Source organism: Doryrhamphus excisus, linkage group LG19 (assembly GCF_037039965.1).
Source record: "Doryrhamphus excisus strain RoL-2023G ecotype Guam linkage group LG19, RoL_Dexc_Guam_v1.1, whole genome shotgun sequence".
NCBI classification, from domain to species: Eukaryota; Metazoa; Chordata; class Actinopteri; order Syngnathiformes; family Syngnathidae; genus Doryrhamphus; species Doryrhamphus excisus.
Window position 1 is genome coordinate 16,335,217 of NC_136375.1, and position 27,977 is coordinate 16,363,193.

Sequence of the window (27,977 nt, forward strand, 5' to 3'; positions counted from 1 at the left end):
GTCCCTGCTGAGATCCCGTAGCATGAGAAATGGGACAGAAACATATTTTGTACGCTCTAAGTACTGGAATATTCAATTTATTAACATTGATTAATATATCAGGGATATTAAATTAACAGCGATAATGAATTAGGATGTGGGTTTATATATGAAAGTGTGTGTGTCAAATGCGGCAAGTTATGATTGTTACTTCGTGACCAATCAACGCCGATGCCCCCCCCCCCCCCCCACATCAACACATGCTTTATACTCATCAATATACATGCTTTCGCACATCTTTCAACCCTTTAACCTCAAACAAGACTTTTTTTTTTGGTTATCGTGTTGCCTTCTCATCCTGCAGCGTAAAGACCCTCCTCCCCCTCCTTACCTCCATCATCAGCATCATCATCATCATCTCCTCCCATCCTCTTGTGGAGTGCGACGCGTTTGAGAGAATCTCTGACATCCCGCAGCAAGCTGCAGGTAAGAAAACAAACAACCGCGAGCTTTCTTTTATATGAGCCAATCCGTCATTGCTACTATGACATCATTCTTATTATTTACTCCAGCGCGGGGAACTATAATTAGCTGCGTCTGCTATGCAAATTACGTCCCTTATTATAGCTCATAGAACCCCCCCCCCCATTTCGTTCCTTACACCCGGGGACTAAAATATTTATTTGTACTGCAATAATCCACAGTGGAGGACTCATCTGTGGGCATCTCGGTGTGATTTGGCGTCCATTTTGCCCCCACATGAGTAGCCAGTGCAGGCAGGGTGATGATGCATGCATGCATGCATGTGTGTGTGTGTAGCTGATGTGTTAATGAATGCACCGCAGTGTGCATCACTATAGAAGGGCTTTGCATGCTTGCAGCTTCACTACGCGTGTGTCCATGACGGCCATGACCCACATCCGAGGTATGCTTTCCATTCTTTTTTTTTTTTCCTCCAAAGTCCACTTCATTGCAAGCAATCCATCATTTAGTTTGTTGGAGAAGGGGATGTTGCTTGAGGAGTGTGCACTGCAGCATTTGGCAGACGCGGGAATTCTGCAGTGCTCAATAAAAAATATCTATGTCTGTGTGTATTCTAGTGAATAAGCAAGGCACCATGATGGCGCCTCATTTGGTTTCAGTCACACGCTTGCCATTCATGAACGACCGTGGATGACTAACCGAGATTCTACTGCATAGAAAAGTAGCAATATGCTTCTAAGGCAAGCTAGATGATGTCATTATCTCATTTGCATAATAGCCATGACGCAAAAGTGTGGTTTTGGTTTTATATCATACAAAATACGGAACATTGTGTCATGTTTTTAAAGCTTATCCAACGTGAGCGTTATTGATTTCATTCCAGCTTTATAACACACATTTTAAAGATAATGTACACATGTATCACGACATTGCAGCAGCGAGTGGAGCCGCCACTGCAGTACCCAGCATGCCTTGTGGACACTTTATACTGAACAGTGTTGTAGAACGGTGCTTCATTGTTGCTGTATGTGAATTTACCCGCATGGTGGGCTTGCCAATTGAAGAGCACCTTTCTTTTTTTTTTTTTTTTAATTAATTGACAAAAAAAATTTAAAAATCTATTTTAACTTTGACATTAAAGGACCCTTTTTTTAAATTAATTAAAAAGCCATTTTAACTTCACTATCATTTCTTTTTTTTTTAAGTCTGAAATATCCAAGGTAGGGAATACTGCCATTATTCATTTTTGCTCTATCCATACATCCATTTTCTTTTTTTTTTTTTTCCGTATGTCCCGTCCAGCCGTTGAAGCAGTATTGCTAGTATTGTTGCTCGAAATGCCCTTACATGCTAAACAGATTTACTCTGTGTCAGCTACAACTTACCTGTACTACCAAATTTTATATACCGTTATTTGATGTTTTTGTTGTGCGAATTTGGAGACAACCCCTTACCTTCAGTAGCGGCCATTTTAGATTGATCTTTCAAGACGCACACAATCTTGTCTTCTATTGTTTTCTAATCTGCCTTTTGGAAGCAACAGAAAAAGAAGTTTGTTTCTACCTTTATCTGCTGTTTAATCATTTGCAGTAGAAAATAGGTTAGAGGGCTGCACGGCGGACAAGTGGTTAGCGTGCAGACCTCACAGCTAGGAGGACCAGGGTTCGATTTTGCATGTTCTCCCCGTGCATGCATGGGTTTTCTCCGGGTACTCCGGTTTCCTCCCACATTCCAAAAACATGCTAGGTTAATTAGCCACTCCAAATTGTCCATAGGTATGAATGTGAGTGTGAATGGTTGTTTGTCTATATGTGCCCTGTGATTGGCTGGCCACCAGTCCAGGGTGTACCCCGCCCGAAGACAGCTGGGATAGGCTCCAGCACCCCCCGCGACTTTCGTGAGGATCAGCGGTAGAAAATGAATGAACAAATTATTATTATGATTATTATGGGGCAGCACGGCGGTCGAGTGGTTAGCGTGCAGACCTCACAGCTAGGAGGACCAGGGTTCGATTTTGCATGTTCTCCCCGTGCATGCATGGGTTTTCTCCGGGTACTCCGGTTTCCTCCCACATTCCAAAAACATGCTAGGTTAATTAGCCACTCCAAATTGTCCATAGGTATGAATGTGAGTGTGAATGGTTGTTTGTCTATATGTGCCCTGTGATTGGCTGGCCACCAGTCCAGGGTGTACCTTGCCTCTCGTCCCAAGACAGCTGGGATAGGCTCCAGCACCCCCACAACCATTGTGAGGAAAAGCGGTAGAAAATGAATGAATGAATTAATGACGGACCGCCACAGATGAATAATGCACTCAGAAGCTGTGTAATATTTTGTTTATGACGGGACAAAGTGTGAACCGTGAGACAATATAGTGAAATGAATGTTGGGAATTTAGCCGTATCATCTTGTCATTATGGCGTATGGGTGGTCATTAGATTGCGGACCCCCTACATGCTACAAAAGTATCAGGGTGCCACGATATGCACTCTGCGGCTGTGGCAGCTTCCATGCTGACTTCCAGCAGGATTGTGGAGTCATGTGACTGTGGGAATTTGTGACGTGACCAACAGAAAACGTGCAAACTCTTATCCCACATTTAGGAAAGATTTGGGAATGAAGGGTTAAGGAAGGCCTCTGAATGATGAATGATTGTCCATAGAGTGTGTGTGTGTGTGTGTGTGTGTGTGTGTGTGTGTGTGTGTGTGTGATCAGCTGTTGATACTATGAGGTGAGTCATTGCAGTCAATAGCAGCCCACGCACGTCACGTGTGTGTGCATCATCATCATCATCATGTGTGATGACTCCCGATATTCCAAAGTGTAGCTTTTATTGAGTTTTGCGGCGGGAGCAGCAGTCCTTTCTCTCAGAGGGGAAGCAAATGTGCAGCCATCATCACATCTGTCATGTAGCTGTTGTTCAAAGGCGTCAGTGCATTTGCTGAAATCTACTTCATCCGTTCTTTCTAACGTCGTCCTCGGAGGACCGGCTCGGGGGGGAAGGGAAGGTTTTGAAGGGAAGCCACCGTCTCCACGTCCAATCGTATCAGTCCTTTTTGCAGCGGTTCCCTGGCAAAGAAGCGAAAGACGCTAAGATAAGGTGTCCAAAGTGCAGCACAGGGGCCACTCGCGACATATTCTGATCATATCATTCATTCATTCATTTAGGCCAGCTGTCTTTGGGTGAGAGGCGGGGTACACCCTGGACTGGTGGCCAGCCAATCACAGGGCACATATAGACAAACAACCATTCACACTCACATTCATACCTATGGACAATTTGGAGTCACCAATTAACCTAGCATGTTTTTGGAATGTGGGAGGAAACCGGAGTACCTGGAGTAAATCCTAGCTGTGAGGTCTGCGTGCTAACCACTAGACCGCCGTGCCGCCGCACAAGGAAAACAAACTAGCAAAAATCCCAACTTCTTTCCAGAAAGTCCTAATTTTAAGACAAAAAACATAACATTATGAGGAAAAATATCCTCATTTAGTAGTAGTTTTTTGGCATAATATTATTAAAAAAAAAATAAAGTTAATTCAATTAAAAAAATTCATTCATTCATTCATTCATTCATCAATGAATGAATGAATGAATGAATGAAATAAAAAAATAAAAAACTATATTAGGAAAGCAGGAAGTGAACAAATGTAAGAGTTAGTGATTGTAAAAGTACCAGATGGAGGGGTAGGATTTAATAAGCTTTGCTTCTTCCTACTCCTTTTGGACATGTGGAACTGGGAACTGATTATGGGATGCACTCAATTGGAATCTGATGCATGTTCAAATGAAATTAAACCATTACCATTACCATTACCATTACCATTACCATTACCATTGCCATTTCTAAAAACACTACAAGCACTTTATGTTTGTCCCGAAACATTGTCTACATATAATACTAGTATGTCCAACCACTACTACACTGAACTAAAAATTAGCAATAACAACTTTATTGACCCTCGTGTACGATGGGTCATCCTTGGTTTGCATCGGAGTATACGGAGTATAGTGTACTTGTGTTGACAAGCATAGTCTGGTCATACGTAGTAGTCTCAGGCTGTGAGCTGTACTCTGCATATGCTCATCCACCAAGACCGGAGTATTTGCTCAGACCAAGGTGTGAGTGTCAGCGCCTCCTCCGGCGCTCCTCCACAGACGAGCGGGGCCCAGGTCACACGCAAGCGGAGGTGAACGCTTGACGATGACCCCCTTTGCAATTCACCTGTCATCATATTTGACAGTACTGCTTGTCTTGGAGGATGTGGTGATTTACCTGCATGTGTGTGTTTGTGTGCGCCTGCCTGCACATATTTGTGTTTGTCATTTTTGCGCTCTGGAGATTATGACCTCATTTCTATAATATTATAACTTTAATTTGCTTTGTTTCTCCAACTTTGACAAACAGCATTTGGTTTCAACTTGATGCGACTAAAACATTGAATGTGTTGATACATTAGCTGTACAATAGAATCGGTAAAACATGCTAACTAGAGCAATAGCTCCTAAGATCCAACAGGGCAAAATGTACCATCTTGACTTTCGTGGATCAGGAGTGTATCCCAGTGTGCACACACACACACACACACACACACACACACCAACGCCATGCAAAGGTGTGTATCCAGACTGGAGCAACTCATTACATATGTCATCATTAATTCAACATGCAGCTCAGTTAGTTGATTTATGCAATGAATAGCTGATGCCTGACGTGCTGCAATATTCAACACCTACTACAGGATGGATGCTCCCATCCTTATGGATAACTTACACTTCTATTTTAAAAGCACACCAATGCATGGACGACTCACACTGCATGGTGGCCCGAACTGTGCAGGCTCCTTAACAATCATAATCATAATCATCATAATCATAACATAATAAGCATAATAATCACAATAATCATAATAATAGTAGTAATAATAATTCATTCATTTTCTACCACTTATCCTCATGATGGGTCGCAGGGATGCTGGAGGGGCGGGGTACACCCTGGACTGGTGGCCAGCCAATCACAGGGCACATATAGACAAACAAACCATTCACACTCACATTCATAACTATGGACAATTTGGAGTGGCTAATTAACCTAGCATGTTTTTGGAACGTGGGAGGAAACCGGAGTACCCGGAGAAAACCCACGCATGTACAGGGAGAACATGCAAACTGGCCGAGAGTGGGTTTGAACTCGGGTCTCCTAGCTTTGAGGTCTGCGCGCTAACCACTAGACCGCCGTGCAGCCAAGAATAATAATAATAATAGCAATATAATAATAACAATAACAAATAGTAATAATAATAGTAACAGTAATATAGTAGTAGTAGTAATAACAATGATAATGATAATGATGATAATAATAATAATAATAATAATAATAATAATAATAATAATAATAATAATAATAATAATAATAATAATAATAACAACAATAATAATAATAACAACAAATAGTAATAATAATAGTAACAGTAATATAGTAGTAGTAGTAATAATGATAATGACAATGATAATAATAATAGTAATATAATAATAATAATAATAATAATAATAATAATATATAATAATAATAATAATAATAATGATAATAATAATAATAATAATAATAATAATAATAATAATAATAATAATAACAATAATAATAACAACAAATAGTAATAATAATAGTAACAGTAATATAGTAGTAGTAGTAATAATGATAATGACAATGATAATAATAATAGTAATATAATAATAATAATAATAATAATAATAATAATAATAATAATAGTAATAATAATAGTAACAGTAATATAGTAGTAGTAGTAATAATGATAATGACAATGATAATAATAATAGTAATATAATAATAATAATAATAATAATAATAATAATAATAATAATAATAATAATAATAATAATAATAATAATAATAATAATAATAATAATAATAATAATAATAATAATGGGTCTTTTTTGTGTCAAATAATCACCTTCGTGTTTAAGACTTGTGCGTGACGATAGTACACATGACATGCATTATCGCCGTGAAGCAGTCGTGGCGTTATTCGGTCCCGCTGCATCCTAATACATATTACCCTTAGCTTCAGTACTTCCATTATTTGCAAGGGACCTTCTTGAGAAAGCCTTTCAAAAGCCTTTAACAAACCTCCCTGCGTAGATTTTTTGTGGCATGAGTGCAGAAACAGGGGTTGCCTTCCAAGCATAATCTTCTAACCTCCCGGGACCATTTATTGTTGCATCATACGTATGCTGCATGTAAAACTGGAATTACCTTGTAGAAAATGACTTTTTGTTAAAGCCATAATGTTAAGGCATTAATAATAACCCAAAAGCTATGACTTTGCTGAGTCTGTGGCTGATGTAATCATAGGCGGCCCAGGATGGAGCTGTGGGACAATGTCTTCCACTTCCTCTTTCCATGCAGACAGAGATGTTTATTGATTTTTTTAAAAAGCGTTACCAACACACATGTAGGGACATGCATCCCTCAGGTACAGTAATCTTCATACGATATTCCCATTCAAGCACCTGAGTATCCTTTTTTTTTACTAACAAAATGTCACTTATGACCGCCACACTACTCATCTATAACCCCCCCCCCCCACACACACACACGTTCATGCTCTCGCTCGTGGCTGCGCTCTGGGTTAATTATTGGAAGAAAATAGGAAATGCTAATAATTAAATGGCAATTACCATCTCCCACACAGGGGAGTTTTGCCGATGGGAATACATAGCTTAGGTTACTGTAAAGGTCACACATGTGTCTTTTTTGGGGCCTGGTGGATGGTGTAAGCCTTCTGGATGTGTTTTTTCCCCCAGGGGAGGGGGGGTGTATGCTGAGAGAGTTGGAAGGTCATAGCATACACACTGATTGTATACCATACACACTGTATGTATTCCATACACACTGAATGTAATCCATACACACTGTACAGTATTTATGCCATACACACTGTACGTATTCCATACACACTGTACAGTATGTATATCATTTCACTTCCATGACCATACTTCAAAATAATAGTGCCGTTTGCCCTATGTCTGCGTAAAAACAATATGATTGTGATAAAAAGTATACAGTTGGAATTGCATGGGTGACTACATCTTCCTTCGCCCAACCCTACTTATTAGTATCAATTTTTGGTTTTTTTTTTCCTAGGCACATTATGTCATTTTGATACATTTATTTGCAGATGGCCCCTGTGCCACACTTTGGACACCCATGGGTCCGTATCGCCCAACCCTACTTATTAGTATCAATTTTTGTTTTTTTTTTTCTAGCTACATTATGTCGTTTTGATAAATGTATTTGCAGATGGCCCCTGTGCCACACTTTAGACACCCATGGGTCCGTATCGCCCAACCCTACTTATTAGTATCAATTTTGGTTGTTTTTTTTTTCTAGCTACATTATGTCCTTTTGATCAATTTATCTGCAGATGGCCCCTGAGCCACACTTTGGACACCCATGGGTCCGTATCGCCCAACCCTACTTATTAGTATCAATTTTGGTTGTTTTTTTTTCTAGCTACATTATGTCCTTTTGATCAATTTATCTGCAGATGGCCCCTGAGCCACACTTTGGACACCCATGGGTCCGTATCGCCCAACCCTACTTATTAGTATCAATTTTTGGGGTTTTTTTTCTAGCTACATTATGTCATTTTGATAAATGTATTTGCAGATGGCCCCTGTGCCACACTTTAGACACCCATGGGTCCGTATCACCCAACCCTACTTATTAGTATCAATTTTTGTTTGTTTTTTTCTAGCTACATTATGTCATTTTGATCAATTTATCTGCAGATGGCCCCTGTGCCACACTTTGGACACCCATGGGTCTGTATCGCCCAACCCTACTTATTAGTATCAATTTTTGGGTTTTTTTTTCTAGCTACATTATGTCATTTTGATAAATGTATCTGCAGATGGCCCCTGTGCCACACTTTGGACACCCATGGGTCCGTATCGCCCAACCCTACTTATTAGTATCAATTTTGGTTGTTTTTTTTTCTAGCTACATTATGTCATTTTGATACATTTATTTGCAGATGGCCCTGTGCCACACTTTGGACACCCATGGGTCCGTATCACCCAACCCTACTTATTAGTATCAATTTTGTTTTGTTTTTTTTTCTAGCTACATTATGTCCTTTTGATAAATTTATCTGCAGATGGCCCCTGTGCCACACTTTGGACACCCATGGGTCCGTATCGCCCAACCCTACTTATTAGTATCAATTTTGGTTGTTTTTTTTCTAGCTACATTATGTCCTTTTGATAAATGTATCTGCAGATGGCCCCTGTGCCACACTTTGGACACCCATGGGTCCGTATCGCCCAACCCTACTTATTAGTATCAATTTTTGTTTTTTTTTCTAGCTACATTATGTCCTTTTGATAAATTTATTTTCAGATGGCCCCTGTGCCACACTTTGGACACCCATGCCTGCTCGCCGATCCGGAATGTCTTGGTTTGGCCAGGAAGACGAGTCCTCGCCAAACGAGCCGTGTCAAAGTCTGCCTTCTTGGTTGTGTTGATCTGCATGATGAAGCGGTTATGCAGCTTTCAGAGCGGCATGAAACCGTGTTTGCGGGGGGGGGGGGGGTTTAAGTACCATCAGACGCGCCGCACACCGGAAACACTTCCTGACCTTCACTTTTAATGTGCCCCCTTTCTCGCTAAATTCATATGAGGTGTGTTATGAAAGTAAACCAGTAATCACTGGAGCTTTTAAAGTTGGGGCCCAGCCAAAAATAGATGCAGACGAGCCCCACGTCTACGTGGGGGATCTGACTAATCTTAAGCAACTCTGATGAAATACATACGTAGCGTTACTACGACTTATGGTGGACATCGGCTGCTAACGCGCCACTCACTGACGCTGACCGTGGTGGGCTTTACCACTTCACCTTCCATCATTCATGGTAGCCATGCCATCCGATTGGCTTCTGAATTCTCCTCTCCTCTGGACTCGGTTAACGGTACTGGGAGCGACTCCCATCTGTCATCTCTTGGTGCATTCCTGCCATCAGTATTCCGGTTGCCTGGTCTCGGGAAGCTGTACTTAGTCGTGGTATGATGATGTCCATTATAGGCCATCTTGGTGGTACACATTGCTGTACAGTAATACTACATAGTCACTCCCTTTTCAGACGTACCAACAAACTTTTAAGGAGTGGTCCATGCAGGGAGACGTGTGTGATATTCACAATTCTTTACTATGGAGCAAATACTCTGTATACCATACATACTGTATGTATACCATAAAAAACGCTATGTATACCATACATACTGCATGTATACCATAAATAAATACTATGTATACCATACATACTGTTTGTATACCATAAAAAACACAATGTATACCATACATACTGTATGTATACCATAAAAAACGCTATGTATACCATACATACTGCATGTATACCATAAATAAATACTATGTATACCATACATACTGTTTGTATACCATAAAAAACACTATGTATACCATACATACTGTATGTATACCATAAAAAACACTATGTATACCATACATACTGTATGTATACAATAAATATATACTATATATACGATACATACTGTATGTATACCGTAAAAAACACAATGTATACCATACATACTGTATGTATACCATAAATAAATACTATGTATACCATACATACTGTATGTATACCATAAATAAATACTATATATACCATACATACTGTATGTATACCATAAAAAACACAATGTATACCATACATACTGTATGTACACCATAAATAAATACTATATATACGATACATACTGTATGTATACCGTAAAAAACACAATGTATACCATACATACTGTATGTATACCATAAAAAACACAATGTATACCATACATACTGTATGTACACCATAAATAAATACTATGTATACCATACATACTGTATGTATACCATAAAAAACACAATGTATACCATACATACTGTATGTATACCATAAATAAATACTATGTATACCATACATACTGTATGTATACTGTAAAAACACAATGTATACCATACATACCGTATATATACTATAAAGAAACACTATGTATACCATACATACTACATATATACCACAAAGAAACACTATGTATACCATACATACTGTATATATACCATAAAGAAACACTATGTATAGCATACATACTGTATATATACAGTAAAGAAACACTATGTATACCATACTTACTGTATATATACAGTAAAGAAACACTATGTATAGCATACATACTGTATATATACAGTACAGTAAAGAAACACTATGTATAGCATATACTGCATGTATGCATATATACAGTAAAGAAACACTATGTATAGCATAAATACTGTATATATACCATGAAGAAACACTATGTATAGCATATACTGCATGTATATATACAGTAAAGAAACACTATGTATACCATACATACTGTATATATACAGTACAGTAAAGAAACACTATGTATAGCATATACTGCATGTATATATACAGTAAAGAAACACTATGTATACCATACATACTGTATATATACAGTACAGTAAAGAAACACTATGTATAGCATATACTGCATGTATATATACAGTAAAGAAACACTATGTATAGCATATACTGCATGTATATATACAGTAAAGAAACACTATGTATACCATACATACTGTATATATACAGTACAATAAAGAAACACTATGTATAGCATATACTGCATGTATATATACAGTAAAGAAACACTATGTATACCATACATACTGTATATATACAGTACAGTAAAGAAACACTATGTATAGCATATACTGCATGTATATATACAGTAAAGAAACACTATGTATAGCATATACTGCATGTATATATACAGTAAAGAAACACTATGTATAGCATATACTGCATGTATATATACAGTAAAGAAACACTATGTATAGCATACATACTGTATATATACAGTACAGTAAAGAAACACTATGTATAGCATATACTGCATGTACGTATATATACAGTAAAGAAACACTATGTATAGCATATACTGCATGTATGCATATATACAGTAAAGAAACACTATGTATAGCATATACTGCATGTATATATACAGTAAAGAAACACTATGTATACCATACATACTGTATATATACAGTACAGTAAAGAAACACTATGTATAGCATATACTGCATGTATATATACAGTAAAGAAACACTATGTATACCATACATACTGTATATATACAGTACAGTAAAGAAACACTATGTATAGCATATACTGCATGTATATATACAGTAAAGAAACACTATGTATAGCATATACTGCATGTATATATACAGTAAAGAAACACTATGTATAGCATATACTGCATGTATATATACAGTAAAGAAACACTATGTATAGCATACATACTGTATATATACAGTACAGTAAAGAAACACTATGTATAGCATATACTGCATGTACGTATATATACAGTAAAGAAACACTATGTATAGCATATACTGCATGTATGCATATATACAGTAAAGAAACACTATGTATAGCATATACTGCATGTATATATACAGTAAAGAAACACTATGTATAGCATATACTGCATGTATATATACAGTAAAGAAACACTATGTATAGCATATACTGCATGTATGCATATATACAGTAAAGAAACACTATGTATAGCATATACTGCATGTATATATACAGTAAAGAAACACTATGTATAGCATATACTGCATGTATATGTACAGTAAAGAAACACTATGTATAGCATATACTGCATGTATATATACAGTAAAGAAACACTATGTATAGCATATACTGCATGTATATATACAGTAAAGAAACACTATGTATAGCATATACTGCATGTATATGTACAGTAAAGAAACACTATGTATAGCATATACTGCATGTATATATACAGTAAAGAAACACTATGTATAGCATATACTGCATGTATATATACAGTAAAGAAACACTATGTATAGCATATACTGCATGTATATGTACAGTAAAGAAACACTATGTATAGCATATACTGCATGTATATATACAGTAAAGAAACACTATGTATAGCATATACTGCATGTATGGTTTGACACTTGACATAATGAGGATGAGGAGGGTAATGTTGGGATTCAACAGTTTAGTGGTGGAAACACTCAGCATATGGGGGGGGGGTCCTCACAATGCAAACAGGATGTAACCTATTTTGCTCACGGTGCCATATTGCATCATCAAATATTAACAGACTGGCACGACATCGTGTCTGCTCAATGTGTGTGTGTGTGTGTGTGTGTGTGTGTGTGTTGTCCAATGCTTGCATTTTCATTGGGATTTTTATTTTTAAAAAAACCACTGCGGGATGCTTAGTTCTGCTTCCTCTGTGCCAGTCGTGTGTTTTAGCACGGGAGCATCTGTGTCGCAGTCTCACACACACACACACACACGCACACACACACACACACACACACACAACCCTATTGGTGGAGGACTTGTGTATGATGTCCATCTTACATCCTTCTTCTTTTCTCACCATCATTGCTCCCTTTCTGTGTCCCTGCCTTGTCCCACCAACACCCCCACCAGCCCCCCTCCTCCCTCGCTCTATGCCCATCCACACTTTGGAATTCAATGTTGCCATGGTAACAATGCTGGGTCGGTCCTCTCTGCACCCCCGCCCCCCCCAACCCCCTTCCTGCTCCTCTCGCTGCTCTATTCAGACGACAAGATGCGGCACAACTCACGCTGGAGTCGCCCTGCCTTTGGGGCCTCCGTGTTAGTTAGTCACGGCCACTTCATTAGGTACACCTGCAGTAGCTCATGCAGGGGTGTCCAAACTTTTTCCCAACGCAACGTTTGCTCTGTCTTGTATATTTCTTGATTTTTTTTTTTGTTTTCTTATTTCATGATATTCTTAGAATGTACCCGTGGGCCAATATAAAAACAGCAGACGCCCCCAAATGGCCCCCGGGCTGGACTTTGCACCTCCCTGACCCAATGTTGTCTAATGAGGAAGCAATAAGCTAACATGTGGTACAGTACATGATGGATGGAGAGGGTGTGTGTGTTCTGATTGGCTCTCCTTTTATGTTCTGTGTGTGTAGCAGCTGAGCAGTGATGATGACGATGATGATGATGATGGGCCCTTTGGTGCCGGCTTCCTGCTAGCGGAGGAGCAGAGCGAAAGGAAAGAGAGCGGGAACCAACGTCCAAGACCCAACCTCCGCTGGCACCGGCTACTCCAGTGAGAAGGACAGCGAGGAAAGAGAGGACGAGCGAGGGAGCGTTACGAGGAGAGAGCGAGGGGGGGTGCGGCTGAGAACAGTCGATGGATGCTGTCCGGATTGGACGGGCAGCACGTTCTTCACTGACGACGAAAGGAAAGATTTCAAAATTGAGTCGAAGGATAGAAACTCGCCGTCAGGTAAGTCCTCACCCCTATAGTCACCTTTACACCTCCATTATCCAGTATAGTACACATAATAAATGAAAATAAGACATGGAAAACCTGTTTATGACCTTCTAAATACACCCTTAAGATTATTAGAGCACTCTGGATATGAAATAACACCCCTATAGTTACCTTTACACTTCCATTATCCAGTATAGTACACATAATAAATGAAAATAAGACATGGAAAACCTGTTTATGACCTTCTAAATACACCCTTAAGATTATTAGAGCACTCTGGATATGAAATAACACCCCTATAGTTACCTTTACACTTCCATTATCCAGTATAGTACACATAATAAATGAAAATAAGACATGGAAAACCTGTTTATGACCTTCTAAATACACCCTTAAGATTATTAGAGCACTCTGGATATGAAATAACACCCCTATAGTTACCTTTACACTTCCATTATCCAGTATAGTACACATAATAAATGGAAATAAGACATGGAAAACCTGTTTATGACCTTCTAAATACACCCTTAAGATTATTAGAGCACTCTGGATATGAAATAACACCCCTATAGTCACCTTTACACTTTTATTATCCAGTATCGTACACATAATAAATGGAAATAAGACATGGGAAAACCTGTTTATGACCTTCTAAATACACCCTTAACATTATTAGAGCACTCTGGATATGAAATAACACCCCTATAGTTACCTTTACACTTCCATTATCCAGTATAGTACACATAATAAATGGAAATAAGACATGGAAAACCTGTTTATGACCTTCTAAATACACCCTTAAGATTATTAGAGCACTCTGGATATGAAATAACACCCCTATAGTCACCTTTACACTTTTATTATCCAGTATTGTACACATAATAATCAAAAATAAGATGTAGAAAATCTGTTTATGACCTTCTAAATAAACTTTTAACATTATTAGAGTCCTCTAAATGTGAAATAACACCCCTATAGTCACCTTTACACTTCTATTATCCAGTATTGTACACATAATAATTGAAAATAAGACGTATAAAACCTGTTTATGACCTTCTAAACACACTTTTAACATTACTAGAGCCCTCTAAATGTGAAATAACACCCCTATAGTCACCTTTACACTTCTAATATCCGGTATGGTACACATAATAAATTAAAATAAGACATGGAAAACCTGTTTATGACCTTCTAAATACACTTTTAACATTACTAGAGCACTCAAGATGTAAAATAGCACCCCTATAGTCACCTTTAATCTTCCATTATCCAGCATAGTACACATAATAAATTAAAATAAGACATAGAAAACCTGTTTATGACCGTCTAAATACACCCTTAACATTATTAGAGCTCTTTAGATGTGAAATAACACCCCTATAGTCATCTTCACACTCCTATTACCAATATAGTAGACATATCAAAAGAAAATAAGACATAGATAACCTATTTATTTATATTTAAATAGAGTTTGCATCTTTATTAGAGCCCTCTAGACATGAAATAGCACCCACATATTCACCTTTACACCCCTATTACTCGAGATAGTAGACATAAAATTAGAGAATAAGATGTATAAGTCATAGAAAACCTGTTTACCACCTTCTAAATTACACTTGTTAACATTAGAGCCCTCTGGCCATGAAATAACACCCCTATAGTCACTTTTACAGTCTTATTGTGCAAAATTCAGCCAGGGAGCCATTTGTGGCCTGCTACTGCTTTTTTTTTTATTCTAACGAGTAAAAAAGTTGCCGCATGCGTCTCCCGTCCTGCCCTCCAAGTTGTAAAGGTAGAGGGGGTGTCACGGTCATGAATATGGAGACGGGGGCCCTGTGATCGCTATTGGCTTGTTAAGCAAAGTCAGCAGACTTTCCTCCAAGGACGCATGGTTAAATAATGCCACTCCTGCACCTTCCTCCTCCTCCTCCTCCTCCTCCTGCCCTCGTCTTCTCACCTTCACGGCCGCACGTCTTCCCTCCAGCCAGGGCCACCTGGCGAAGGACGACAGCGGATATGCTAAGATATTTCATCTCAGCTTTGTCATATACAGTAGCTGGAAAAACGGAATATTCATATCAGATTCATTCTTTCATCTTTTTTTTACACATTTGTTCATTTTCAGAATATTCCAAATTTTATTTGGGGATTTTTTTGTTTTTGTTTTGTTGTTTTTTGTTATTTTTCTATGCTTCTAAAATGACATCATTTTTCCTCATATTGAAAATTCATGACTTTATTCTCATACAATTACAGTCAACTTCACTATTTCCTGTATTTCACATTTGTGCTGTTTTTTTTTCAAATAGTTTAACTTTTTGAAAACATCTTTGTCAATTTTCTTCTTTTAATATTTGGTTTTTATTCTTATAATATCACTTTTACCCCAACCTAATTTTCCAACTGTATTATGACTTTTCCCATAATATAATGACTTTATTCCCATAATATAATGACTTTATTCCCATCATATAATTACTTTATTCCCATATCATTACTTTACTCCCATAATATCATTGCTTTATTACCATAATATAATAACTTTATTCCCATAATATCATTACTTTATTCCCATAATATCATTACATTATTCCCATAATATAATGACTTTATTCCCATAATATAATAACTTTATTCCCATAATATCATTACTTTATTCCCATAATATCATTACATTATTCCCATAATATCATGACTTTATTCCCATAATATAATGACTTTATTCCCATAATATCATTACTTTATTCCCATAATATAATAACTTTATTCCCATGATATCATTACTTTATTCCCATAATATCATACATTATTCCCATAATATCATGACTTTATTCCCATAATATCATTACTTTATTCCTATAATATAATGACTTTATTACATAATATCATTACTTTATTCCATAATATAATGACTTTATTCCCATAATATAATGACTTCATTCCTATAATATTATTACTTTATTCCCATAATATTATGACTTTATTCCCATAATATAATAACTTTATTCCCATAATATCATTATATTATTCCCATAATATCATTACATTATTCCCATAATATCATGACTTTATTCCCATAATATCATGACTTTATTCCCATAATATCATTACTTTATTCCCATAATATAATGACTTTATTCCCATAATATAATAACTTTATTCCCATGATATCATTACTTTATTCCCATAATATCATACATTATTCCCATATCATGACTTTATTCCCATAATATCATGACTTTATTCCCATAATATCATGACTTTATTCCCATAATATAATGACTTTATTCCATAATATCATTACTTTATTTCATAATATAATGACTTTATTCCCACAATATAATGACTTCATTCCTATAATATTATTACTTTATTCCATAATATAATGACTTTATTCCCATAATATAATGACTTAATTCCTATAATATTATTACTTTATTCCTATAATATTATTACTTTATTCCCATAATATTATGACTTTATTCCCATAATATTATGACTTTATTATTGTAAAATAGCAGCTGTTTTTTTCACTTGTGTTGTTGGTGCATGTTCTCCCCGTGCATGCGTGGGTTTTCTCCGGGTACTCCGTTTTCCTCCCACATTCCAAAAACATGCTAGGTTAATTAGCCACTCCTAATTGTCCATAGGTATGAATGTGCGTGTGCAGGGTGTACCCCGCCTCCCGCCCGAAAACAGCTGGGATAGGCTCCAGCAGGCCCGAATGAATGATATAACATATTCTCCTAACATGACGACTTTATCTCATGACATGACTTTTTTCTGTGAATATTTTGACTTCATTCTGGTAAAATGGCTGCCGATTTTTCCAATATTGTTGCTGTAGTTTTTTAGTGACACGGTATTTTTAGAAAGCGTGTGTGTCAGCTGCTACCAGCGTCCTTCCTGATGGTGTGGTGTTTGCTGTTGAAGGCATGGTGTGTGAGAAGGGGATCCAGATCCTCCTCACCACCGTGGGGGCGTTCGCCGCCTTCGGCCTGATGACGGTGGCCATAGGGACGGACTACTGGCTGTACTCCCGCGCCCTCATCTGCAACAGCACGGCCAACGTCACCCAGGACGACCCCCATAACAAGGACAAGAAGGACCCGGGGGCTCTCACCCACTCTGGACTCTGGAGGATATGCTGCCTTGAAGGTAGACTGAAGATCTGTGTGTGTGTGTGTGTGTGTGAGAGAGAGATAGGTTAGTCACATTTAACATCCAATGGAAATCCAGAGCTCGTTAGACGAGATAGACAGAGATATTTTTTAATCATAATTGTCATTTTTTATATTTTAACATGATTAGAGACCTCAAGACATGAAATAACACCCCTATAGTGACCTTTACACTACTATTTACCCAGTATAGTACACATAATAAGCGGAAATAAGACATACAAAACCTGTTTACCACCTTCTAAGCACAGTTTTTAACATGATTAGAGACCTCAAGACATGAAATAACACCCCTATAGTGACCTTTGCACTACTATTACCCAATATAGTACACATAATAAGCGGAAATAAGACATACAAAACCTGTTTACCACCTTCTAAGCACAGTTTTTAACATGATTAGAGACCTCAAGACATGAACTAACACCCCTATAGTGACCTTTACACTACTATTACCCAATATAGTACACATAATAAGCGGAAATAAGACATACAAAACCTGTTTACCACCTTCTAAGCACAGTGTTTAACATGATTAGAGATCTCAATACATGAACTAACACCCCTATAGTGACCTTTACACAACTATTACCCAATATAGTAGACATAATAAGCGGAAATAAGACATACAAAACCTGTTTACCACCTTCTAAGCACAGTTTTTAACATGATTAGAGAACTCAAGACATGAACTAACACCCCTATAGTGACCTTTACACTACTATTACCCAATATAGTACACATAATAAGCGGAAATAAGACATAGAAAACCTGTTTACCACCTTCTAAGCACAGTTTTAACATGATTAGAGACCTCTAGACATGAACTAACACCCCTATAGTGACCTTTACACTATGATTACCCAATATAGTACACATAATAAGCGGAAATAAGACATAGAAAACCTGTTTACCACCTTCTAAGCACAGTTTTTAACATGATTAGAGACCTCTAGACATGAAATAACACCCCTATAGTCATCTTTACACTTACCTAATATAGTAGACACAATAAAAGAAAATAAGTAAGGGTGTCACAACATGAGACAATAAATGAGATTGGTTAATTGGTTGAGTGTGCAGGACATGTAGAGATTCTGGAAGATCTAGAAAGCGTTTGGGTTAGGGTTATGGTGTGTAGCTTCTCTATAGGAGTCCACAACTCAAGTCATTTTGCCAGCTTCTATGTTAAAAGTTGAAATTGAATACTTTGGAAGAACAGGTGGGCCGGATTCAAATGCTTGGTGGGCTGGATGTGGAACCTGGGCCGCATTTTGCCTACCCCTAATATCATGTATAATACAAAATGATGACCAGTTGGGTGACACCAGCCTGTTTCACGCTACCTTCCCGCTTGGTGATTCTGCTTGCACCTTTATTGAAATTCATCCAAAGAGGTTCCATACGTTCGGCTGACCGGGGTAGGTAGCTAGGTAGCTAGGTAGCTAGGTAGCTAGGTAGCTAGGTAGCTAGGTAGCTAACCAGCTAGCACGTTTGGCCGGCAGCCCAATCCGAGGCAGAGGAAGTGACTTTCCAAAGCTGAAAGGCAATGAAAACACCACATCATCATCGCCCTTCCTCGCCAAGCCAAGCAGCCAATCACAGATAAAGATCAAGCACTCGGAGCGTCCTTCCTTCCCTTCCGCTTCTCCCGTCACTCCTCTAACATTCCATTTCCTCCTCTCCCCCTCTTGCTGGCCGCTTTGCTCAGCTGACAGTGTCTTGGCACGGCTTCCAGGTCGAGCATCCTCCATTCAGCCAAGAGACATGCTCACTAAGCAGGCATGCATGCATGCATCCATCCGGTGCAGCTGCGCTGTTGGCTTTGAAACATTCAGACAATAACACGCTTTAAGTTTAGCCGTAGAACGACATGGCATCGGACGTATATTTTTTTCATTTTTTCTCCATTAATAGTTTTCTGCAATCTGACACATGTCATTCACCTTAAGTTGCCAACAAGTCATGAATACGGTCCAATGTAAAGCGTACCTTGCTACTTTCTTTCAAGCAATATCTTACACCTTGGTTGGCAGTCCTTGAACGCAACACTGCATTTTTTTTATATATATTTTTTTTTTACAAAATTCATATTGTTGTCAAAAATGTGACTTTATTCTGATTACAGTTTATTTCCTGAGAAAAATTTTACTTTTTTTGGTTCTTTTTTTTCTGGAACTTATTTTCTTGGGGGAAACACATTGCAATGTTATTAAATCATACTTTTTGTTTTTTGTGCAAAACCATTTTTGTATGGGTTAGGGCTAAACAATTTTTCCGTAAAATGTATTTTTTTTTTAAAAACTAAATTTTTACTACTTTTTTTTCACATTTTTTTATTTTTTAATTTTTACTACTAAATTTTTGACTTAAAAAAATATGACTTTATTCTTGTAGGTGTACTTTTTGGGGGTCAAAAATATAAATATTTTCCTCTAAATTTGCTGAAATCCTTCAAAAAAAAAAATTCCAAAATAAATTGTGCAACAAATGTGAGTATGAGTTAGGGCTAAACATTTTTTCTAAAAAAAATAAATGAATTTTTACTACTTTTTTTTTTACTACTCAGAAGTGTTTGAATACTAATTTTTACTACTAAATTTTTGACTTAAAAAAAACAAAAAGACATGACTTTATTCTTGCAGGAGTACTTTTTTGAGGTCAAAAATATAAATATTTTCCTCAAAATTTGCTGAAATCCTTCAAAAAAAATACAAAAAGCTAAAAAAAATTACAAAATAAATTGTGCAACAAATGTGACTTAATTTCGGTAAGATTACATTTTTTTTCCTTTGAAATTTTGACTTTTTTGTCAAAAATATATGATCCCGTCCCCTCAAAAACATTTTTTTTTCTGGAACTTATTTTCTTGGGGGAAACACATTGCAATGTTATTAAATCATACTTTTTGTTTTTTGTGCAAAACCATTTTTGTATGGGTTAGGGCTAAACAATTTTTCTGTAAAATGTATTTTTTTTTAAAACTAAATTTTTACTACTTTTTTTTACAATTTTTTTTTTAAACAAATTTTTACTACTAAATTTTTGACTTAAAAAAATATGACTTTATACTTGTAGGTGTACTTTTTGGGGGTCAAAAATATAAATATTTTCCTCTTAAAGCTTACTAAAAAGCTAAAAAAAAATTACAAAATAAATTGTGCAACAAATGTGAGTATGAGTTAGGGCTAAACATTTTTTCCTTAAAAATGTATCTAAAAAAATTAAATGAATTTTTACTACTTTTTTTTTTACTACTCAGAAGTGTTTGAATACTAATTTTTACTACTACATTTTTGACTTAAAAAAACAAAAAGACATGACTTTATTCTTGCAGGAGTACTTTTTTGGGGTCAAAAATATAAATATTTTCCTCAAAATTTGCTGAAATCCTTCAAAAAAAAATACAAAAAGCTAAAAAAAATTACAAAATAAATTGTGCAACAAATGTGACTTAATTCCGGTAAGATTACATTTTTTTTCCTTTGAAATTTTGACTTTTTTGTCAAAAATATATGATCCCGTCCCCTCAAAAACATTTTTTTTTTTCTGAAACTTTTTTTTGAGAAAATAAATGATGAAATTTTGTGGGATAAATTGGTTAGCCCTCATCCAGAAAAAAAGTCCTCTTCTCTAACATGTACATGACAAATGTATTGTTGACCAAAAGAAGTCATCCCAGCAGAAAGAAGTGATGTTTTTGGAGACTTTGACTGATGCTGCGCACGTGCGCGTGCATGTCCGTCTGCTTCTTCACAGAGCAACCTTGAGAGAGAGCGAGTGGTCCCACGTGTGTCCATCTGTCCCTCCGTCTGTGTGTCTCCATTCCACCACTCCATCTTTCTCATCATCCATGCGTCAGCAACATCGTGCGTGTGTGTGTGTCCTCATCTGAGACCTGTATGTACACTATGTATGTATTAACACCTGTACTACTGTATGTATGTATGTATTAACACCTGTACTACTGTATGTATGTATGTATTAACACCTACCGACCTACCTAGAGTTCCTATACCAGTTCCTACCAGCAGCACCGTGCTGGTTTCTCTACGGAGGGTTTGGACGCTCACGGCTTTCTCTCTTGTCCCAGGTGTAAAGCGAGGAGTGTGTTCACAGATCAACCACTTCCCAGAGGACGCCGACTTTGACCACGACGGGGCGGAGTACGTCCTACGTAAGTCAGGAAGGACGAGTCATGGGGAGCCATGGCCGCCCTGCAGGGAAATGTTTGTGATACACACTGGTTGCACTGGTTGCCATCTTGTTGGCATTTAGCTGGCATTTTCTCTCCTGTGGCCTACTTGTCTTTCATCTGGGGGTGTGTGTGTGTGTGTGTGTGTGTGTGTGTGTGTGTGTGTGTGTGTGTGCGCCATTACATTATATTACATGACATTACATTACCATACAACTCCACTGAACTCTCCATCCGCGCACAAAGGAAGAGAGGAAGCAGGGTTTCGTATGTGAAGTGCAAATGAGTGAATGTATGAAAATATTAATAAAGAACACCATAATTGGAGCTTGGAACTCTAACATCATATATTTAAAGAGAAAAATATAAAAATATAAAAATATTAAAAAAAAAGAAAAAGAGAAAATATTTAATAAAAATAATTAATTATAAAAATATTTTTATTTATTATGATTTAATATTAGTGTTGATTTATGCCTTTATTAATAATAATATATTCTAATTTTTCACAATAAGTCATTTTTTGAAAGAGAATTTTGAAAGAGAATTTTTTGAAAGATTTATAATAATTTATTTCAATATTGTATTAAATAATATTATAATTAGTAATACATGAATTAAATAATATTTATAATAATATATAGTAATATAATAATATATAAATATATAATAATATTATAATTAATAATAAATAAACAAAATAATATTTATAATCATATTATTATTGTTATATTATATATAAATATATAATAATATAATAATAATATTTAATGTACATTAAATAATATTTGAAAAAAATAATAACTTATTTATTATATTTTTTTATGAACATTTGTGTCTTTCATTATATATTATAGTCAATGGGGAAAGGGTTGCATTATTATTTTTTAAGGCTAAAATTCATATTTCTCACCAAAAATATTTCATATTTTGGAGAAAAAAGTGAGTAGTTGTATGTTTTTTTTTCCTGTCATAATGGTGTAAAAGTATGATGTCGTACTCGGGCGTGAAGGCGTGGTTTTTGTTTACGTTGCAGGCGTGGTGAGGGCTTCCAACATCTTCCCCATCCTCAGCGCCATCCTGCTGCTGCTGGGCGGCGTCTGCATCGCCGCCAGCCGTTTCTACAAGAGCAAGCGCAACATCATCCTGGGAGCCGGGATTCTCTTTGTGGCTGCAGGTGGCGTGGCGATATTCTTTTACATTGAACGCATCTTTGACAGCTTTGTGTTGCATGCTACTGTTACCATGCTAACTGTTGACGTGTTAACATTTTAGCAAATTTCCATCATGTAGGGACACTAGAGAAATGCCTTGGCACTGACTGCTATCATACTCATTGCTAGTGCTATCTCGCTAACTGTTAGCATGCTAACAGTTGACATGTTAAAATTTACACAAATTTTCATCATGTAGGGACACTATAGAACTGCCTCAGCACTAAGTGCTATCATACTCATTGCTAGTGCTATCTCGCTAAGTGTTAGCATGCTAACTGTTGACACGTTAACATTTTAGCAAATTTCGATCATGTTGGGACGCTATAGAACTGCCTCGGCACTAAGTGCTATCATACTCATTGCTAGTGATATGTTGCTAAGTGTTAGCATGCTAACTGTTGACATGTTAACATTTTAGCAAATTTCCATCATGTAGGGACACTTGAGAAATGCCTTGGCACTGACTGCTATCATACTCATTGCTAGTGCTATCTCGCTAACTGTTAGCATGCTAACTGTTGACATGTTAAAATTTAAGCAAATTTTCATCATGTAGGGACACTATAGAACTGCCGCAGCACTAAGTGCTATCATACTCATTGCTAGTGCTATCTCGCTAAGTGTTAGCATGCTAACTGTTGACACGTTGACATTTTAGCAAATTTCGATCATGTTGGGACGCTATAGAACTGCCTCGGCACTAAGTGCTATCATAATCATTGCTAGTGATATGTTGCTAAGTGTTAGCATGCTAACTGTTGACATGTTAACATTTTAGCAAATTTCCATCATGTAGGGACACTAGAGAAATGCCTTGGCACTGACTGCTATCATACTCATTGCTAGTGCTATCTCGCTAACTGTTAGCATGCTAACTGTTGACATGTTAAAATTTAAACAAATTTTCATCATGTAGGGACACTATAGAACTGCCTCAGCACTAAGTGCTATCATACTCATTGCTAGTGCTATCTCGCTAAGTGTTAGCATGCTAACTGTTGACATGTTAACATTTTAGCAAATTTCCGTCATGTAGGGACACTAGAACTGCCTCGGCACTTAGTGCTATCATACTCATTGCTAACACATTAGTGTTGTCTTGCTAGGTTTTAGCATGCTAACTGTTGACATGTTAACATTTTAGCTAATTTCCATCATGTTGGGAAACTATAGAACTGCCTTGGCACGTTAATGCTATCTTGGTAGGTGTTGGCATGCTAACTGTTAGCATTTGAGCTAATTTATTATTGTCCAAGTGCTAATTTACTAATGTCTATAGTGTCCTTCAGTATAGAACTGCCTCAGCACTTTCAGCACTTTACACTATCTTGCTAGTTGCTAACATGGTAACTGTTAGCATGTTAGCATTTTACCTAATTTACTCATGTCTAAATACAAATACACAAATAGCATGATGTAGGGATAGTATAGCGCTGCCATGGCACTATCAGTACTTTGTGCTATCCTGCTTGGTGTTAGCATGCCAACATTAGCATTTAAGCTAATTTATTAATCTATTTGCAAATTTATACGTGGCATGCTTTAGGGACACTATACACTATGACAACTAGCTTGCTAGGTGCTAGTTGTTAACTGTTAGCTAATTTCCTCATGTCTAAATGCAAATAGGCTGCATACATATCATGATGTAGGGACACTACCGAACCGGTCTGGCACTTTTGTTAGCATGGTAGCATTTTAGCTAATTAACCCATGTCTAAATGTAAATATATAGAATAGAATAGAATGCCTCGACACAATTAGCTTGCCAACTGTTGTGTGTTCAAATAGTAACTATTTGACTGTTTATACATGCAGGCATGCCCATCAACATTTCAGCGGGAACCTGATTGTTATTTACTGTTGCCGCTTTTGTCTTTTAGGTCTGAGCAACATCATCGGCGTGATCGTGTACATCTCGGCGGCGCTGGGCGACATCTCTCCAAAGAAGGATGAGGACAAGAAGTGGCAGTACTCGTACGGGTGGTCCTTCTATTTCGGGGGTCTGTCCTTCATCATGGCGGAGATGGTGGGCGTGCTGGCAGTCAACATCTACATCGAGAAGAACAAGGAGCTGCGCTGCCGCTCGCGCACCGACATCTTCAAGAGCACCACGCACGCCATGCTCCGCCTGCCCAGCTACCGCTTCCGCCGCCGCTCCCGCTCCTCCTCGCGCTCCACCGACCCCTCCCGCTCCCGAGACCCTTCGCCTGTGGGGGGCGGCGGCGGGAAGAACTTTGGCTTACCCCCGTCGGCGCTGCTGTCGCAGGGGCCCATCTCGGTGTCCACGTTGCCCAACCCGCACTCGCGCTCCCACACGGCCCTGGCAGGGGGCGACATCTCCCTCTACACGCTGTCCCGAGACCCCAAGCTCGGGGGTCTGCCGCCCATGTACGGGACAGTGGACCGGGCCACCCTCTACCAGCTCCACAACTGCTTCCCTAAGGACGGCGGCGGTGGCGGCGGAGGCGGAGGGGGGGTGATGATGAGCGGCACGCTCCCCTCGCTGAAATCCCACAACCCTTCCAACTCTTCCAACTCCAACGTGCCCATGTCCAATTCCGTGGGCTCCGGTCCGCCGCCCTTCACCTCGTCCACGGTGGATCGGGAGAGAGGGATGGGGACTCTGGACAGGCTGAAGGGGGACAGGGAGAGCAACTCCAACACCCTCAACAGGAAGACCACGCCTGTGTAGCGGGGGCGGGGCGGCCATGTCATATTCACAAGATGAGTAATAATAACAACAACAAGAACAAAACTATTTTGATATTTTCACCTGCTAGAAATGATTTATTTTGTTAAAGATCAACATGCAAACTAACCTTGGGGCTATTACGCAATATTAGCGCTAATTTAGCACAGCTTTGCTAGCGTCCGTTGTTGTTGGGATTATTCTTTGCGTCATAACTAGGGATGGGTGTCACCCTTTAATTCCCGTTATCAATTATTAAAGTTGCTTTAAAATGACTCGCTCGCCCAAGTGAATCGGGTACTCAATTCGAATCACCGTATAGCTGAGCTGTCTTCCTCGAGCACCCATCTGTCAGTGAACCTCGAGTCTTCCTCAAGTACCCGTGAGTCAGTGATACTCGAGTTTTTGTCTCGTACTTGTGAGTCACTGAAAGTCAAATCTTCAGCAAGTAGCATGCGAAAATCAAGTCTTCGAGTACTAGTATTTATCGAGTACCCATGAGTCAGTCAAACTCAAGTCTTTATCAAGTACCCATGAGTCAGTCAAACTCAAATCTTTATCAAGTACCCATGAGTCAGTCAAACTCAAATCTTTGAGTACCGTGAGTCAGTCAAACTCACGTCTTTATCAAGTACCCATGAGTCAGTCAAACTCAAGTCTTTATCAAGTACCCATGAGTCAGTCAAACTCAAATCTTTATCAAGTACCCATGAGTCAGTCAAACTCAAATCTTTGAGTACCGTGAGTCAGTCAAACTCAAGTCTTTGAGTACCGTGAGTCAGTCAAACTCACATCTTTATCAAGTACCCATGAGTCAGTCAAACTCAAGTCTTTGAGTACCGTGACTCAGTCAAACTCAAGTCTTTGAGTACCCATGAGTCAGTCAAACTCAAGTCTTGATCGAGTACCCATGAGTCAGTCAAACTCAAGTCTTGATCGAGTACCCATGAGTCAGTCAAACTCAGGTCTTTGAGTACCGTGACTCAGTCAAACTCAAGTCTTTGAGTACCGTGAGTCAGTCAAACTCAAGTCTTGATCGAGTACCCATGAGTCAGTCAAACTCAAGTCTTGATCTAGTACCCATGAGTCAGTCAAACTCAAGTCTTTGAGTACCGTGACTCAGTCAAACTCAAGTCTTTGAGTACCGTGAGTCAGTCAAACTCAAGTCTTTATCGAGTACCCATGAGTCAGTCAAAGTCATGTCTTTGAGTACCGTGAGTCAGTCAAACTCAAGTCTTTATCGAGTACCCATGAGTCAGTGAAATTGGAGTCTTCGTCCTCTGAAACTCTAGTCTTCAACAAACACCCGTGGATCAGTAAGACTCAGGTTTTCCAATACCCTTGAATCTGTGAAACTCTAGTCTTCAACAAGCACCCGTGGTTCAGTAAAACCTGAATCAGGGAAAACAAGAGTCTTAATCATGAGTCAGTGAAATTGCAGTCTTCATCCTCTGAAACTCTAGTCTTCAACAAACACCCGTGGATCAGTAAGACTCAGGTTTTCCAATACCCTTGAATCAGTGAAAACAAGAGTCTTAATCACGAGTCAGTGAAATTGGAGTCTTTGTCAAGCGTCCATGACTCGGTGAACATGAGTCTTGGTCAAGTACCCGAGAGTCAATGAAACTCTATAGTCATCATCGAGTACTTGACTCCAATGTCCATGAATTTTCAAGCTGTAGAAGTAGAGCACTTAGTGAACATCTTAGTCTTCATCGAGTACCTGAGAGTCAGGGATACTCAGATGTTTGTTGAGTACCCGTGAGTCATTAAGACTCATCATCTCAGTGGCTTCGGTCAAGTGAGTCAAGACAAACACGAGTCTCAAAACTCG

At 38.0% G+C, this 27,977-nt stretch overlaps 1 protein-coding gene across 1 annotated transcript; it reads left to right on the forward strand.

The window, feature by feature from the left end:
- Positions 1-339: 339 nt before the first annotated feature.
- Positions 340-27,578, forward strand: cacng8b (calcium channel, voltage-dependent, gamma subunit 8b). Its single transcript, XM_058056941.2, has 6 exons — positions 340-465; positions 13,551-13,870; positions 17,792-18,016; positions 22,133-22,216; positions 23,271-23,411; positions 25,335-27,578. The coding sequence occupies exons 3-6, from the start codon at positions 17,794-17,796 to the stop codon at positions 26,144-26,146; spliced, it is 1,260 nt and encodes a 419-aa protein (XP_057912924.1). The 5' UTR covers positions 340-465; positions 13,551-13,870; positions 17,792-17,793; the 3' UTR covers positions 26,147-27,578.
- The last annotated feature ends 399 nt before the right edge of the window (positions 27,579-27,977 follow it).

Coding starts and splice junctions, on each gene's coding strand:
- cacng8b (XM_058056941.2), top strand. CDS start 17,794: ATGGTGTGTGAGAAGGGGATCCAGATCCTCCTCACCACCGTGGGGGCG. Junction 18,017..22,132: donor GAGGATATGCTGCCTTGAAG/GTAGACTGAAGA, acceptor CTCTTGTCCCAG/GTGTAAAGCGAGGAGTGTGT. Junction 22,217..23,270: donor CGGGGCGGAGTACGTCCTAC/GTAAGTCAGGAA, acceptor TTTACGTTGCAG/GCGTGGTGAGGGCTTCCAAC.